The following is a 17,998-nucleotide window of genomic DNA, read 5'->3' on the forward strand; positions in this document are numbered from 1 at the left end:
TGTCCTGGGGCTTGATGCTTTCCCATGCATCGTCCCGGTTACCTTCGTTAAAAACTTGTGAAGTGCATAGCATTATTTCTATTTTAAAAATGAGAAAAATGAAGGTCAAAGAAGTCAAGTGAATTCTCCAAGGCCACACAACTCACACACAGCAAAACCAGCACGGGAACCCGAGTCTTCCAATTTCTGGCCCACCTGCTTTCATGTTCAAGGCCAAGGTTCCCACAGGCCAAGTCCTACTTGGTCCTGAAATCAGCAAGCTGGTTCTTTGCCCGTTCTTCGGGGTAAGCATCCTGCTCTCCACAACTCCCGAAGACCCCACAGAGGCTGTGCTTGGGCTAGGAGCCTGTGTAGCCTGGAGATGGGCACCCTGAAGACGGCACGGCCCCTCCTGGGCAGGGTGTCCTTCTGGCGGCGAGCACGGTGGGACTGTCCAGTGACAAGCCCAGCTGCTGAGAGAGGCTGACTGGCTTCTTGAGTTTTCTTCCCTCCTAGAGTCAGATGACTCCTAAAAGCTGCAGGATCATCCCGACATCAGTGCTTATAACAAAGAAAGACTAGATGCAAAAATTTCCAGTCACCCACTCGCCTTGAGCCTGCCCTATGTTTGCAAGGTCTCTGCCCGCATCCACTCGGTTTACCATTTACCCCAGGGCCTGGCGCTGCTGCTGCGGGAGGGGGCGGCGGTGGCTGCAGCGCCGTCACACAGAAGTTCTCAGTTTTGGGTTGTGTTCTCAGCTCAAACGCTCAGTGAGGAGTCCAGGAACACCGACCCATTAAAATATGCACACAAGTCCAAGTTCGGATTGCAAACAGATGCCCTCCAAAGCCTCATTTCCGACAACCCTTCAGAGCGAAATCATAATAAAAAAAAATTCAAGATCAAGATGAACCAAACAGGAACCATCTCTTGAGTGTGAATTCCACCAGAGGCCAGGAACAGCTTTTTGGCATGGAAACTGCAGACATTTGATGGGTGTTTTTCCCTCACGTGTCCAGTTCTCCCTCCTAAATGAAACAAGGCTGAGGGGACCACGTTGCGGGGTGAGTGGGGGCAGTGTTAATTCAGGAAGGGAAAGATGAGTATCAGTGTGCTGTTGCAGAGCAGTTAGAAGGAAGACAGAGTGCTAGTTTCATAGGAGGACCAGCAGGAGGCTGTGGGTGTCCCAGTTGCCCTGTGAGCCACCACCATGGCAGGGTGATAGCTTCCTTCTCAGAGAACATGGAAAAGAAACGGCCTCTGGACAGGGAGGGCTGACGTGGAATTCCCAAGTCTTTGAGCCTCATTCCTTTCCTACCAAGGGCCTGAAGAAGGTGAGAACATCCATAGTGTTTCATCACCCGATTCTTGGGAAAAAATGGTGACCAGAGCCTAACAATACATGAACTCTTGGTGTGACTCATATCTGTCCTGCTTGTGAACAGGCTAGGAACATGATTTCCCTTCCTCTGAAGTCCTCAACCACCACCTGGCTTTGATGCCTCAGACCCTCCAAGGCTAGTAGAAGTCTCCTTATCAGCCTCCCACATGGCCCTGAGCCTTTCTCTGCAAAGGAACTGCAGAGAAAGGTTTTTAAACAGGTGGACCCAGATTTGAACCCTGGGTCGATCACTTTCTGGCTGTATAACTTTGGGCAACTTCCTTCGACAGCTCCAGGTGCAGAGAGGCCATTTCTCCACTATCTCCAACAAACTTCAAGGTCAGCAGGCTTTTTTTTTGATTAGCCTGTTGTGGCAGTGGTCAGGTCACTGGAGGTGTAGGTAATGCTCTCCTAAGCTGCCTTCCTGTCCAGGGTGTTAGAGAGCTCTCACAACATGGGCCCATCCAACTCCTTTGAAGTTACATTGCAGCCACCACGTTCTCTCCTCCGTGCTCCTAAGCCAAGCAGCATACGATCCATCGATGCTGGACTTCTTGCTAACCCCAACATCCCAGGCCCTTTCCTACTTCCCTGTCTTTGCTCAGGCTCTTCTCTGCTTCTCCTCATCCTTGAACTCCTTTGCTGGCAAAATTCATCATTCGAGGTCAGACTCGAAGGCCTGTGACAAGCACTGCATGGCCACTGCGCTCCCGCAGCACATTTTATTGGGATTAGTTTCCTCCCCTGGACTGTGAGCTGAGAGAAGAGGCCACAATGGTGGGTTGAAGAGCACAGCTCTGGAGACAGAGTAAGGATTAGATTGTAGCCCTACCACTTACTAGCTGCATGACCCTGTACCTCATCTGTAACCTGGGGGTAACAGTACCTACCTCACAGGATTGCCATGAAGATGGAATGAGATAAAACACATAAAGTTCTGAGAACTGAACCTGGCACATGCTATTATTATTTGTATGCCTGGTCCCTATAGCTCAGGAGGTATGAATGTTGAACTGAGTGCTGGGGTGGCAATTTGTGAATGTGGATTACTTGGACTGCGGGGAAAATATCCATGTGTGATGACTGAGCAAGTACAAGTGAAGGATGTGAATATGTAATGTAGGAAATTTCAAACATACACAAGGAGAATAGTATAATGAACCCTGTGTACACGACGCCCGGCTTCAGCAGTTGACTCACGGCCGGTCTTTATCCATATCCTGCTCCTTGCTCACTCCCCAACGCATATACTAGATTATTTTAAAGCAAATTGCAGACGTGAAGAAAGCAATTTTATGCTTTATAGTCTCTTAAAAGAGCTTTCAAAAAGGAAAAAACATAATCATTTATTATCCTCAATATGGCTTGTGATCTAGATAAAGGTGGCATCTTTTTACGAAGGGGAAAATGGAAGAGAGGCTGAGAGGTCAAGGGCAGCCATGGGCTCCAAGGTGCAAGTATAGGGCTCTTCCCAGGACATCTGGGAAAGCTCATGGATCTCAAACCAGCTGTCTCGGAACGCTCCCTCACCCCAAGGTCTAACCAGTTCTTAATCATCTTTGAGCCAGCCTGAGATATTCCACCTCAAGTATCAAATAGCAGCAGTCTTTTCTTAACTCAGAGGGGGGAAAAAAACCAAATTAATGAATGGAATTCTCAATTGCAAGTTCTCTTCTCATATTTTCCTTAAACCTCATGGTCTCTGCGTCCATTTGTCGGCCACTGAGTGCTGGTAGACCACAGAGTGAATAAACAAATAGTGGAAAAGACTAATGGAAACCCCTGGAAACAGCTGAACAGGGTGATCTGACAGCTTTCTGTGAACACATCTGTTTATGGTTGTGATTTTATGCCGTGCAGCATAAAACACGTTCTGCTGGTAAAACTGTCCCTGCCTCTCACTGAACTGATGTGCGACACTGGGCTTGCGGTCCTCTGAACGGCACCACCCCCAGGGGCCCCCTCCACCTGGCAAACTTACGTGCAGCTGCTCTGGCTGCAGAGGTGAGGCGGGGATGAGTCAGGTGCTCACAGGGCCTACCAGGGCTGTCTGAGGCTCTAGCTCCAAGTGCCAATGAGCAGTGGGCAAAAGAGTTTACCTGGGAGAGGGCGGGAGCACAGCAAGCAGGCTGGCTCCTTCCTGGGGTTGACACAGACATGAAACTAAGCAGAAGATGAATTCTCATAAAAGAAATTCCTCAGAATACTTTCTTGTTGAGCATTAGGCCCAAGATAAATAGGAAGACAGGAAAATTTGCAAGCACAGGTTCTCTGGGCTCCCTTTTGTTTTTGGTATCCACACTTCTGTTGACTGATACAGCTCACACATCCTAGAGTTAGTATATCAGAATATACCCAGCGAGGCTCCGATTCCAGTTCTGAACAAAAACTTTTCAAGCTGTGACCCTCCTTGCTGCTCTGCCATCTGAGCACGGGCGGCAGCTCCACAATCCCTCAGCAGCAGGTGCTGACTCTCAGCTCTGAAGAACAATTAGGGATCTGGCTCGGGGTCTAGGGTATAAGCAAAGAAAAAGGGGAGGTGGAAATTGACTTTGAAAGGCAATTACAGGGACTGCCAATCCAGCGTTGAGGTGGGAATGGAAAGGAGGCTTCCGCCTCTCCCTGCGAGCACCCAGCCAGGCCAGTCAACTCCCCCACCTCCCTTAGGACTGGGCACCCCTGGTTCTCGGGTTACCTACCACTGGAGTTGACCTTTTGGGGACTGCTGGCTTCTCCCTGCTCTTCTAGCATTTGAGGTCATCTCTCACTTGCATTATCAGACTGGGTGGGACTCAAAGAAAGACACAGCACACAATTTTTAAATAACTTTATAATCTCCCGATGGATTTAGTTTGTGAATAAAAAAAAAAAAAGCAACAGTGTTTACAATAATTATCAAGGCAAAGTTGACTATAACACAATTTCTTTGTAGTGTCATTATCCTGTCAGTAACACAGCTCTAGCCATCTCACTCACACACGCGTGCGCGCACACACACACACACACACACACACACACTTGAAGGCAGCAGGTGCATTTGCATCACAGACACCACCATTGCGGCTGCTACTGTCACCAAAAGGAACTCAAGCTACAAGGAGTCAGTACCCAGTGCCCCTCAGCTCCTCACTAAGGTGCAGCTCGTCTCTTCTGAAGCAGAGGGGCGTGAGTCCCAGGGAGCCTTCGAGCCTTCGTCCCGGACATCCTGGTGTGCCGGCAGCTTCCTGCGCTAGTCCCGCATGGGGCAGCAGGCCAGAATGGGTGGTGTGCTGCCCTCAGGTGGGCCTAGCTGCATTAGAGGATGATGCAATACTGGGGTGGTGTGGAAACGAGGGCTGGGCTCAGAGGGCTTGCTCCGGCCCAGGACTGGATTCTCTGGCTTCAGCCGGGTTCACTTCCTTTCCTAACCATGGCATCTCAGGCGCCAAGAGAGACAGCCTGAGGCCGAGAGATCTGGGGGTCTAAAAAAGCTTAAAGGGAAAGAACATAGGGACCGAAGCCAGAAAGAACTGAGATCTGAGTAGAATTCATTCACCTGGATGGCACGCTCGAGGCTAGCCAGTGCTCGGCCCATACTGGATGGGTCGCTGGGTGATATAGCACCAAGTGGGCAGGAAGGAGGTTCTGTGGCCTGTACAGGGCTGCTGCCAGGTGTGGGGCTTCAGAGCCAAGCCCGGGTGACCACACAGTCTTAGGCACACTGAGCTGGGACCAATGTGGGGGTGAGAGTGGTTATGGGGTCACAAACTGTGAAACTTCTACCCAGAGGTCCTGAGGACGAAAAGGGAAATGCTGGCAGAGCTGGGACTCTCGGAGCCCCAGATTCCTAGTCCTTTCCTCGGCCGCTGTCTTTCAGCCAGGCAGTCGCCTGCCTGGAGTGCGGACCTTGTGCTTCCCGGGTGGCCAGCCCAACTGCTGCCCAAGCCAACCTGGCAGGAAGGGAGGAGTCTGGCTGCCCCATAGCTTGAATTCCTTTACATGATACTGGTTTCCATTTTTTTTAAAACACAGCTCTTTAATTTTTCAGTTCTACAACTACTTTTTAATATCGTAATCTCAACAATGGACACAATGTAATTGCCCCAATTCTCTGAACCACACAGACAACATCGACAAGCAGGGAAACAAAAGAGGAGGTGGGATGGGACACAAACCCGCTCCCTCCAAATCAATCCCTAAAACCACCTCTCCCCCAAGAGTCAGGAGAAGAAATACCTACGATAGGGTCACAGCACTCTCTAAACACATTGGAAAAAATCAAGAGACACTTGGTTACAGTTTTGACACTAAAAGGTTTGGAAACAGTTTTTGCTTACAAAGAGTTAGTAAAGACAGCCATTTTGTTCAGAAAGATTTCCCTGTATGTTTTTTTGTTTTTCTTCTTGTCCAAATATTTCCTTAGTTCACACGGGGCAAACTCCAGATTCTTTGAAAACACTCCTTTGCATGGTTCGAGTCACTGTCCTGAGAAGCCCCGGGGCTGGCAGTGATGGGCGGTGGCCCTGCAGGCTCTGCAAGGGGCAGCATGCGACACCGCACCTACTCTCTCTTCTCATCTCCTGTTCCACAGTTCCGAACTCTCACAAGTGGGGAGATGAGGCTGGGAGGCAGGCGTGAAAGTCACTGACATTGCAGATACAGGCCCCACTGAAACTTAGGAAAGGCCACGTGAAGGTCACATTCTAAGTGGTGACGAATTCCTCGATTTGCTCTTTCCTCAAAGACCCTGAGGGTAGCCAGTGGGCCTATGCTTAGCAATAGGGGCAAACAGGAGGGCGGGATGGCTCTGGGATTAGCAGGACTCTCTAGCAGCAAATCCGAAAGCTGATCCTGACCATCAACAGGGGAGAAATTAGTTTAGCCATTGACTAAAGCCTTGTGAATGCTTCTCTTTGCTCATTCGAAGGAGTGGGTGGGCCAAAGAGTTCCTCATGGAAAACCAGACTTTTATTGACAAAAAGAGCCAAGTCTTATTATTTGTACACCTAAACTGGTATGATATTGTATGCCAACTGCAATTGAAAAATAAAAAATATTATATATATATATATATATATATATATATATATATATATATAAAAAGTGCCAAGTCACATTGCCACCACTGACACTGACGGTGGTCTTGGGTCCAGTCTGCCTTATTAGTACTTTTAAGGCCCAAGTATAGGAAAGAGAGAAAAGAATTCAGATCTTCTTCAGATTGTAATACACAAGGTCAAAGCTTAGAACTGAAATGGATTTGGGGGATTCCCATCATATTTCTTAATATGTTAAAGCCCATTTAAAGTCTTCTCTATTGCAAATGGTATCCAAGTCCTTGCAAATCTCGATTTGACATTTTGTCAAGAACTCAATGAGTACCTTGATAGGGTATATAAAAAGATGGAGGTTGCATGTTATTTCTTTAGTCATGAACCCCAGGTTGGATCTCACCCATTTTTCTTCTTCTTGTCCCTTTTATAATGACCTTGACTGAGGTACAGACCTTTAGGTGTTAAGGGGCGACTAGACTTGCCAGTGGAACAAATGAGTTTGGTGAACATCACGGGCAACCTGCAGTGAGTTTTCAAGGGTGCAGACCTTTGCTAGTAGTTGGGTGACTTTGTGAAACCCTGACTACCATAACAGGGTCACAGAATGACAAGTCCTTGTGTGATAGAAATTGTGCAATTAGTAGATGTTGGCTCAATGAATGATCTAAACGCAGTAAGATACTCTAAATGCTAGAAACCGTATTAACTTTGTCCCTATAATATAAATGCCGGTCATGTTCACCACTGAACTTTAGCCAGAGCCTATTTTCATCTAGGACCAAACAGTTCCCAGAACCAGTTGAGATATTAGGAAGAATCACTGAGATTCCCTGCTATGGTTCACAGAGACCAGATAGATGATGTCTGTCCCAGAAATTTTCCTTCTCAGAAGCACTTGTCCAGAGGACTTCCATAAGGTTTTAGAGAGGGAGCAATAGGAAGGGTTGAAATGAAAAGGGGAAGGAAAGAGGTGCGGTGAGAGTCATGCACCACGTGGGCAAGAGTGGCAGGGATTGTATTTGATGGTAAAGGCCGAATCAGCAGCATCCAGGGAAACCTGATTGGTGCCTTCCCTGGCCAGACCAGCTAGAGAACAGCCAGCCAGTGCCAGGCCAGGACAGGCTACTTCGCTGGCTATGGCTGCTTCTCCTGCTTTCTCTGCTCTGCTGTATTATACCCTGTGAAGGGTATAATTATACCTCGGTTCTTTGCTTTATGGTAGATAAAGTGAGATTCTACTACACCAGCCCTAAAATGTTAGAGGCTTACTATATGATTTATGGGCAGTGCAATAAATAAATGGAATTGAGGTAATTGACCACAAATGACCACCACTTACTAGCTAACCCCTGCATCCCCGCTCTGACCAGCCTGGCTATCAGGAAGCATCTCAGTAAGAAGTTTATGAGCAGAGTCCATTTAAACCTTCGATAAGAAACACTCTATAGCTTCTCACGGGGAGATTGTTTTACAGCAGGGACTCAGGGCAGCAGGAGATTTGACCATATAAGTTAATGAGATAGTCGAAGGCTGCTGGTGGGAAGATACTGAACTGACGGTTTTGATGACTTTACAGGCAGCAACAGATTCTTTGGGTGAGTAGCAGGGGGAGGGGAAAGGAGAAAATGCATGACAAAGACATTTAGCCCAGCAACTCTTATCAGAAGATGTGTGTGTCTGGTAGGTGTCTGGCTGTAGAGGTGGTCAAAGGCCTAGATTTGCGTTAAGTGGTCTATTTCTTGGTGCCTGATTATTTAACACTGCATTGTCTATGCTTGGGAAAATGCCCTTCAAAATGCCAATACCTTCAAATGGATTTGCAACTTTGTGGTCAATTTTCTGATTTGTGACATGGGGCTGGCCAAGTTCCATGAGGAACTTGGACGTGTTAAAGAAAACATCACCCACTATCACAGCCCTCTAAACAGCACCTCTTTCAGGGTAAGAGCAGAAAACAGAAACCCTGAATCACCCAATGCGATCCTGCAGGCAGGTAAGTGACTCAGCCCTCTGCCCGCAAACCCATCAACTCCATTACGGTCAAAAATGAGAAATGCTGATTTGTGCAAGATTCTTCTGGAAAACACATCTTCTATTAACATGGGGAGGGGATGGGTATGCCTTTTACTGCTTTGACTCAACTAGGTATGTCTCAGAATCCTTTACACCTATCCCTCTTTTTCAAGGATGGGTGCCTAAAGCTAACTTGGGAACAGTAGGCATTTCATAAATATTCTTTGAATAAACGAATGGAGGAAGGAATGTGTGTTGGATAAGAAACATTCATTTGTGCCAGAAGGAGGTTCCAGGAAGTGCATGAGGCTGTGGTTCTGGGAGTGCAAATCAAGATTAAAGCTACAAGGGTGGAGGGGCGAGTCATAAAGTTCAATGACCACTGGGCTGCAAGAGCTGGGATCATGGTGGTGGGAAGGCAGAAGCATTTTTTCGGGACTCAGGCGCCTAGAATGCTGACGGGAGAGATGCTCAGGAGAAACCAGCCTGACCCCAAGGAATGGTCATCTTCTACAGAAGCAGAGCTAGTGACGACAGTGTCTCATGCCAAACTCTTCTTCTCTTTCAATTAGATATATGATCTGACAAACTAAGCATAAGGTCAAAGGTCTTAAACAAGAGGGACTAGGGGGAGAACTGTGCACACCGTCCTCTTGTTAACTGGCTGAGAAGAGCAAGGACGAGAGACAGACAGGGCTGGGCATTAGTGTTCACTGAGCCACCAGGAAGGCTGCTTGCAGCTCCCCTGCACAAAACATTACGGTGAAAGTAAACAAAAGAGACAGTGAAAAGAAGAGCCGGTTTTCTCTTTGTCCCTGTTCTCTTTCCACCCCCGCTCTCTCTTTCTAATACTATCTTTCTGAGATTTTTTTTTTTTTTTTAAACCTTTTTAGGAGAAAGCACCTGTTGTGATATTAGAACACTCAGCTCTCCGGTCCATGGGGAAGCATTCTCTCAGTATGGTGAACTACAAGGAGATTCCAGATTTAGTTCTCATGTCAAAGACAGAAGGTAAGAGGCTCCCTACTCCGTGTCCCTCAGTGAGGGCACAGCAACCAGCTTCCAGAGTTCTCCGCTGCTGATGACCAGCTGTCAGTTCTTCATGGAGACTCAGCTACTCACCCACCTTGGACATCAAGAAAATAAGTGTAGAGACAATATCCAAAGTAGAAAGGCAGAGTAAGATGACAGATGTAGAGATGGTACTGGAATCATACTTGAATGACCAACCAAGGCAGGATGGAGTTCGTAGTGTTTGTTTGGTGCCAAGAAGGCTCTGGGTGCCTGTTTCTCATTGCTCTCTTTTCTTGGCTCCTGGGTTCACTATTTGGGCTGCTGGGTTGGCAACTCCCCATGAAGCGGGGTCAAGATGATTCTTCTAATGCGTTGACCACTTGCTCCAGGATGTCAGGGCAATGATCTGCTATCTGCTGGAGAATGGCATTGGCAAACTCCTGCAGTTCTGCATTGTCCCGTTCACCTTTTTCTAATTCATTTTGAAGCTGAAAAGGAAAGGAAAGATGAATTTTAGATAAAATAAAACAATTCTATTTGCGCTGCGCTAAGAATTATTGTTCATCAATAAAGAAATGACATTTGCAACAACATGGATGAAACTAAAGGGCATCATGCTAAGTGAAATAAGCCAGACAGAGAAAAACAAATACTGCATGGTATCACTTACATGTGGAATCTGAAAAAAAAAACGAAAAAAAGTGGAACTCGTAAAAACAGAGAGCAGAATGATAGTTGCCAGGGGCTGGGGAATAGGGAAATGGGAGAGATTGGTAAAAGGGTACAAACTTTCAAATAGAAGATGAATAAAGTCTGAGGATCTAATGTAAAACATGGTGCCTATAGTTGAAAATACTGTACTGGAGAACTGCAATTTGCTAAGAGTATATTTTAAATATTCTCATAAAGAAAAAAGGAACTATGTGAGATGATGAATGTGTTAACTCGACTGGGGGCTATTTTCACAATGTATATTTATATGAAATCGTCATGTTGCACACCTTAATATATCACAACTTTACTTGTCAATTATGCCTCAATAACACTAAAAAAATGATAAAAGAGACACTTTCTATATGAGGTCTTCCTGCATGTAAGTTAACAACCAGGCATGTGTAAAGGTAAATGTTAAATGTCTTTTCATGAAAATGAGGGCTAAAGAAGTTAGTGACTAGTCCAAGGACCGATGATGGTGACTTGAAGAGCTGGGACTCCAGTCCCGGCCCTTTCATTCCAGGGGAATGTCCTCTGCTGTGCCACACTATGACACACATGCCCAGGCAGGGGGTATGTGGTTGATCTCAGATGGAATCTTCATCTCGCATAATGGTCCTTGCCCCACAAAAACTTTTAATTTAAAAGACTTCCCCTATTTTCTATGTACCACTTTTATTCAATATATCAAACAGCCTACCTTAGGCCTGCTCATTTAGCTAAAGAGATTATTTTGAGAAACAAGGTAGTCCTTTGTTTGTTTAGGAGTAAGTGTATTTCCGACTTCCTATCGTTTTAAACACCCTCTCTGATATTCCTTCAAGCACTAAACCAACATTCTTGAGGGCCTAGATTTGGTCCTTGCCCTGAAGACCCATTTTGGTTAATAAAAGAGACAAATATGTAAACAGATAATTACAGCCCAGTAAGGGCCATACCGAGGCAGGAACATGTGCTACAAGGGAAGGCATAAAAATGGCTATTTCGTCCTGGAGGAGTCTGAGAAGGTACTAAAGGCAACATGTGATTTGGATCTTGAGAGCTGAATAGGAGTTTGGGAGATCAAAGACAGAAGAGGCTTTCAAGCAGATGAAACGAATGCAGATGCACGGAGCTATGAAAGGGCTTGGCACAGATCTAGGGAAGAGTGAGGCGTTCAATATGGTTGGAACATAAAGTAAGGCGATTGGGTGGAGAATGATAGGAAATGAAGCTGAAGAGACAGACCGGGGCCAGATTGTGTATGTAAAGCTAAGGAGTTCAGATTTAATCTGGTTAAAACAACAACAACAATAACAAAACGAAGTCCAAGAATTTTTAAACAGTCCAGGGACATGATGAGCTTCATTTTCTTAGAAGATAGCTATGGAGATAAAAACATGATAGACTGAGTGGGAAAGAGTATGTCAAGGAGGTAACTGTTAAAAGCCCAGGTGACAGTTAAGGAGGGCTGAAACCAAGGTAGGGTCCGGAGCCATGAAGAGGAACAGATGGATGTGAGACTTTCTAAAGGTGGAACTGGTAGGAGGTGGAGTTATCTGAGAGAATGGAGAATAATTTTGACAGTTTTAGCTGAGGATATTAGACAAATAACACTGAAAATACAAGAGGCAGAGCAGGTTTTAGGGAAGGAAGGAAATTAAAAATTAGATTCAAAGTGTAGTTAAGAACATAGGCTTTGGATTTAGGCTGCCTGGGTTTCAATGTCAGCTCTGTCAATTATTAGTTTGTGTTACCTGGACCTGTCTGAGCCTCAGTTTCCTCATTTGTAAAATGGGGAAATAACATTTGTAGGGTTGTTTTAAAGATTTAATGAGATATTCCTATAAAGTACAGTATAATGCCTAACTCATAGAAAATACTTGATATTAGATGTTGTTGTAATTATTATTACTATTGTTTTTTTTTAAAATTATTAAATAGGCAAGATTACTCAGAAAGAGCATGTAGATTAAAAAGCAAAGAGAATCAAAGTTTAATCACAGTGTTAACAGAATCTAGATGCTCTGAGCCATGAATTAACAGGCTACTTCCTCAAATATATCTAACTGTTGGGAACAGATTTAGTAATACACTTTCTGCTAAATGTTGACTAAAAGATCAAGACATGTGAGGACTAGATTTAAACCACACCGAGTCTTGGTGCGATGCGTATCAAGGCCTGGCTGTGTCATATAAATATGAATCTCTGAAATGGGGAAACCAAGGAGGCCAGATGCCTTGTGAATATAGCTGTACAGAATATAATCCAGAAATACAGCTAGGTGAAAAGGCTACAATTCTCAAGTCTCTTCAGTGGAACTGAAATCAACCAGGTAAAGTAAGCGAGGATGACGCCGGGTCCTATTGCTTCAGTTTCCCATCTCAGCCATTCCGGGGACATTCTGAACAACATTGGTTTATATTCTGAGCCAGGTATCTGGACTTCATTCTCTATGGGTCATGTATTTATTTCTCATGATTTTTTTTTTTTAAAATTCTATTTGGGTTCTGTTATTTTAAGTAGATAAACATGAAGTAGCTAATGGATACATTTTAGTTTAATAATATTTTCCAGGTTTTTAAAAAAATTTAATAAGTATTACACATGCATTATAGAAAATTTGGAAAAGAAAAGCGCCAAGAAAAAAAATCACCTATAAACATTAGCATCGGGAGATCGGGAGATAACCACTGCTATATATTCTGTATTATATTCTTTGAGATTTTTATTATATATACATGTAATTTTAGAAACAAAATCGTAATGATAGTAAATAGATTATTTACAGACCAATTTTATTTTCACCTAAAAGTATACCATAAATAAATTTTTAAACCAAATCTCAAAGACTCTTTTTGGAACTTGATAATATTCTAAAATTTATCTTAAAGTGTATACAAAGAAGAAGAGTCAAGAAAATATTCTAAAGAAATAAAAATAATGTCGGTCTTGCTCTACCAAATTATAGAACATACTATAAAAATACACTAATTAGAAGAGTATTATATTGATAAAATTAGATAAGTGAGATTAAGAATATGAACAGGAGACATCTGAAATCAATTAATATTTTAGGTCGACTGAACCTAATTGTATTTAGATTACTGCTTATTTCATATATAAACACGAACTTCAAACTGGCTAAAGATCTAAATTTAAAAATTACACTGTGAATACACCTTCTTCTTAAGTGCATGGGGAACATTCTCCAGGAAAAATCATATGTTAGGACACAAAACAAGTCTTAATAAATTTAAGAGTGAAGTCTCATCAAGCATCTATTCTGAGCACAGTGGTATGAAACTAGAACTCAATTACAAGAAGTAAACGAATATTCACAAATATGTGGAGATTAAACAATATGCAACTGAAAAAGCAACTAGTCAAATAATAAAAAAGAAAAAACAAAATACTTTAATACAAGTAAAAAGTGAAATACGACATACCAAAACTTATAGAATGTAGCAAAAGCATTTCTAAGAGGGAAGGTCATAGATATAAATGTCTACAGTAAGAAAAAAGAAAGATCTCAAATAAAAAACCTAACTTCACATCTCAAGTAACTAGAAAATGAAAGACAAACAAAGCCCAAAGTTAGTAGAAAGAAGGAATTAACAAAGATTAGAATGGAAATAAACAACATAGAGACTAAAAAGATAATAGAAAAGATAAATAAAACTAAGACTGGTTTTTGAAAAGTTAAACCAAATAGACTGTTGGTTAGACTTCTCAACAAAAATGAGAAAGAACTCAAAATCAGAAATGAAAGAGATGATAAAACTGATATCACAGAAATACAAAGAACCATAAGAGACTATCATGAACAAATATATTCTAACAAATTAGCAAACCTAGGAGAAATGAATAAATTCCTGGAAACATAAAACTATCAGAACTGCATCATGAAGAAATAGAAAGTCCGAACAAACCAAACACTAGTAAGGAGACTGAATCAGTAATCAAAAACCTCCCAAAGAATAAGACCTGTACATTGAAAACTCTAAGACATTGATGAAAGAATCTAAAGAAGACATGAATAAGTGGAAAAGATTTAGATTGGAAGAACTAATATTGTCAAAATGTCCATACTACCCAGAGCAATCTACAGATTCAGAGAAATAACCATCAAAATTCCAAAGGCATTATCCACAGAAATAGAACAAACAATCCTCAAGTTTGTATGAAACCATAAAAGACCCTGAATAGCCAAAGCAATGTTGAGAAAAATGACCAAAAGCTGCAGCCATCATGTTCCCTGATTTCAAACTATATTACAAAAAAGTTATAGTAATTAAAACAGCATAGTGCTGGCATAAAAACAGACACATCAATAAAACAGAATAGAGAGCCCAGAAATATATACATACACACACATATATATATAAAATATATATACATATACATACATATATATGTATATATGTATATATACACACATATATACATAAAAATATATATGCATATATACATAAAAATATATACATATATACATATATACGTATATATGTATATATGTACGTATATATACATATATATGTGTATATATATACATATATATGTATATATATATATTTTTCCAATTAACTTATGACAAAAGAGTCAAGAATATACAATGGAGAAAGGACAGTCTCTTCAATAAATGGTGTTAGAAAAACTGTATAACCACATGCAAAAGAATGAAATTGGACTACTATCTAACTCCACACATAAAAATTAACTCAAAATGAATGAAAGACTTGAATGTAAGACCTAAAATCTTAAAACTTCTGGAAGAAAACATAGGTAGTAAGCTCCTTGATATCAGTCTTAGTGATTATTTTTGGATTCAATACAATAAAAGCAAAGACAACAAAAGCAAAAATAAACAAGTAGGATTCCATCAAACTAAAAAGCTTTTTTGCATAGCAACGAAAACCATCAATAAAATAAAATGGCAACCTACTGAATGGGATAAAATATTTGTAAATCATATACCTGAAAAAGAATTAAGATCCAAAATGTATAAAAACTCATACAACTCAATAGCAAAAACACACAAACTGATTAAAAAGTGGGCAGAGGATCAAATAGACATATTTCCAAAGAAGACATACAGAGGGCCAACGGGCACATAAAAAAATGCTCACGATCACTAATCATCAAAACCACAATGAGACACCACCTCACACCTGTTCGAATGGCTATTATCAAAAAAAACAAGCAATAACAAGTGTTGTTGAAGATGTGGAAAAAAGAGAACCTTTATTACTGTTGGTGGGAATGTAAATTAGTATAGCCACTATGGAAAACAGTATGGCAGTTCTAAAAAAATTAAAAATACAATTACAATACGATCCATCGATTCCACTTCTGGATATTTATCCAAAGAAAATGAAAACGCTAACTGAAAAAGTTATATGCACCTCAATGTTCATTGCTGCATTATTTACAATAGCCAAGACATGATGCAACCTGTGTCCATTGATGGATAAATGGATAAATAGATAGATGGAAAATATATAAATACACACACGCACATATACAAACACACGTGGAATATTATTCAGTCATAAAAAAGAAGGAAAATTCCACCATTTGCAACAACATAGATGAAACTTAAGGGCATTGTGTTAAGTGACATAAGTCAGAAGAAAAATACCGGATGATCTACTTACATGTGGTACCTAAAGAAAAACTACAACAAATGAAAATCATCGACACAGATTACAGATTGTTGGTTGCCAGAGATGGAAGAAAAGGAATGAAGAGTACAAAAAAGGTACAAATTTCCAGTTATAAAACAAGGAACAAAAAGAACAAACTAGTCAAAAACAGACTCTCAAATATAGAGGACAATCTGTTGACAGCCAGAGGGGAGGGGAGCTGGGAGAAAGGGGTGAAGGGTTAAAGCAGTAGAAATTAGTAGTTGATAGATAGTCATGCAGATTGGGAGCATGGCATAGGAATGGTTAGGTGGAGAGCTAGAGGAGAGAAAGAGCAATCAGGGGGATCGTTTACAAACTATATAAATCTACATAAAACTATATAAGTCTAACCAATGTACTTATACTTGAAACTAATAATAAAATAAAATAAAATAAAAACTTTGTAATAAAAGTAGGTGAACTAGAAAGAAAAATAAATAAGTCCTGCAGATATAATGTAAAGCATGGTGACTATAGTTAATAATACTGTATTGTAAACTTAAAATATGCTAAGAGAATAGATCTTAAAATTTCTTATCACAAGAAAAAAAACTTGTCACTATGGGTGGTGGCAGATGGTAACTACACTCAATGTGGTGATCATTTTGCAATATATACAAATACCAAATCATTACATTATATACCTGAAACTAATATGACAATGTCATATGTCAATTATATCTCAATAAAAAATTATTTTAAAATTATACCATGAAAGTACTAGAAGCATAGGAATATTTTAAAATAATTTGTGCTGAAGGACTGGTAAATGCTTTGAATTTTATTTTTTGCTATAGACAATGTTTGTGTCCTCCCACTCCCAATTCCTGTGTTGAAATCTTAATCTCACTGTGATGGTATTTTGAGGTGGGACCTTTGGAAGGTAATTGGTCTTGAGGGTAGAACTTTCATGAACTGAGAATAATGCCCTTATAAGAAGAGTTCGGAGAGCTAGTCAGCTCTTTCCACCATGTGAGGATACAAGGAAAAGTAGTCAGTCTGCAACTGGAAGAAATCCATCACCAAAACCAGCTGTCACCATGATCTTGGATTTCCAGACTATAGAATTGTAAGAAACAAATTTCTGTTGTTGATCAGCCACACAGTTTATGGTATTTTGTTATAGCAGCCTGAACTGACTAAGACAAGGGGTAATCCTTTTAAAGAAAGCTATAAAAGGAAAGAAAAAAAGAGCAAATTAGATTATTCAGAAATTTAAAATATTTGTATGGAAACAGAAGAGATATAAATTAAGTTCAAATACAAATGATGGCTTAGGAAACATTTATAATAAATAAGACAGAATGAAAACACAGAGAATTAATATCAATAATTATTATAAAAGTGGTACTATAAGCCTAATAAACTTAACAGAAACATGGGCAGAGGACATGAACAAAAAACTTACAGAAGAAATACAAATAGCTTAATAAGCACATGAAAATATTTAACTCTGTTAATAATTAAAGAAATACAAATTAAACACGGTAGGGTTTTTTCTCCCTTATCACATTAGCAAAAGAATGTTAAAAATCAGTGTTGGTAAGGTTTTGAAGAAGTGGGTACTCTTTATACTACTACTGATGGGAATACAGATTGGTAAGCAATATGGTCTCATCGATCAAATTTAATTGTATATGTCCTTTGATCAAATAATTTCACATTTAAGAATATAGTCTATAGAAATGTATGCACACGTATGTTTACCAAGGCAATTTATAAGAACAAAAACTTATTAACGAACTTGGTGTCAAACAAGAAGTGAGAGAGATCTTTGCGTCTAGACCTATATATAAAAATTTATGGAAAAAATCCCACAAAACTATTAAAAGTGGTTAGTTTGAGTAGACAGTAGGACTTCTGATTTTATTATTTATACTTCTATATTGTTTGATATCACAAGCAACATCAATTTTATGCTAAGAAATCTGAATAAAAATATATAATATAAATATTCAATGCTATGCTTTTTAATAAATTATGTGTAATTCCTATATTTTAAGACACTGAGAAGGGACAAATAGAATTATATAAAATATTCACTTGAAGAGTATTGATTGATTTGCCAATGAAAAGGAATGAAGTTCTGAGACATGTTATAACGCGAACCATGAAAACATTATCCTAGGTGAAAGAAGCCAGTCACGAAAGACCACATATTGTATGATGCCACTTTTATGAAATGTCCAGACTAGG

The 17,998-nt window shown here is 40.8% G+C and overlaps 1 protein-coding gene across 14 annotated transcripts in view; it reads right to left on the reverse strand.

The window, feature by feature from the left end:
* Positions 1-4,173: 4,173 nt before the first annotated feature.
* The window catches only part of ERC1 (ELKS/RAB6-interacting/CAST family member 1), a 467,374-nt gene continuing 453,549 nt past the window's right edge, over positions 4,174-17,998 (reverse strand). For all 14 annotated transcript variants that reach the window (XR_004955596.1, XR_004955594.1, XR_004955595.1 and 11 more), the window contains one exon: positions 4,174-9,909. Coding sequence is in view for 11 of the 14 variants with exons in the window: in XM_036236315.1 (XP_036092208.1) it covers positions 9,772-9,909 (138 nt within the window). In the remaining 3 variants the exon portion in view is untranslated. The remainder of the gene's footprint in view (positions 9,910-17,998) is intronic.

The sequence above is a fragment of the Rousettus aegyptiacus genome, unplaced genomic scaffold, assembly GCF_014176215.1.
Source record: "Rousettus aegyptiacus isolate mRouAeg1 unplaced genomic scaffold, mRouAeg1.p scaffold_m13_p_2, whole genome shotgun sequence".
In the NCBI taxonomy this organism is placed as follows: domain Eukaryota; kingdom Metazoa; phylum Chordata; class Mammalia; order Chiroptera; family Pteropodidae; genus Rousettus; species Rousettus aegyptiacus.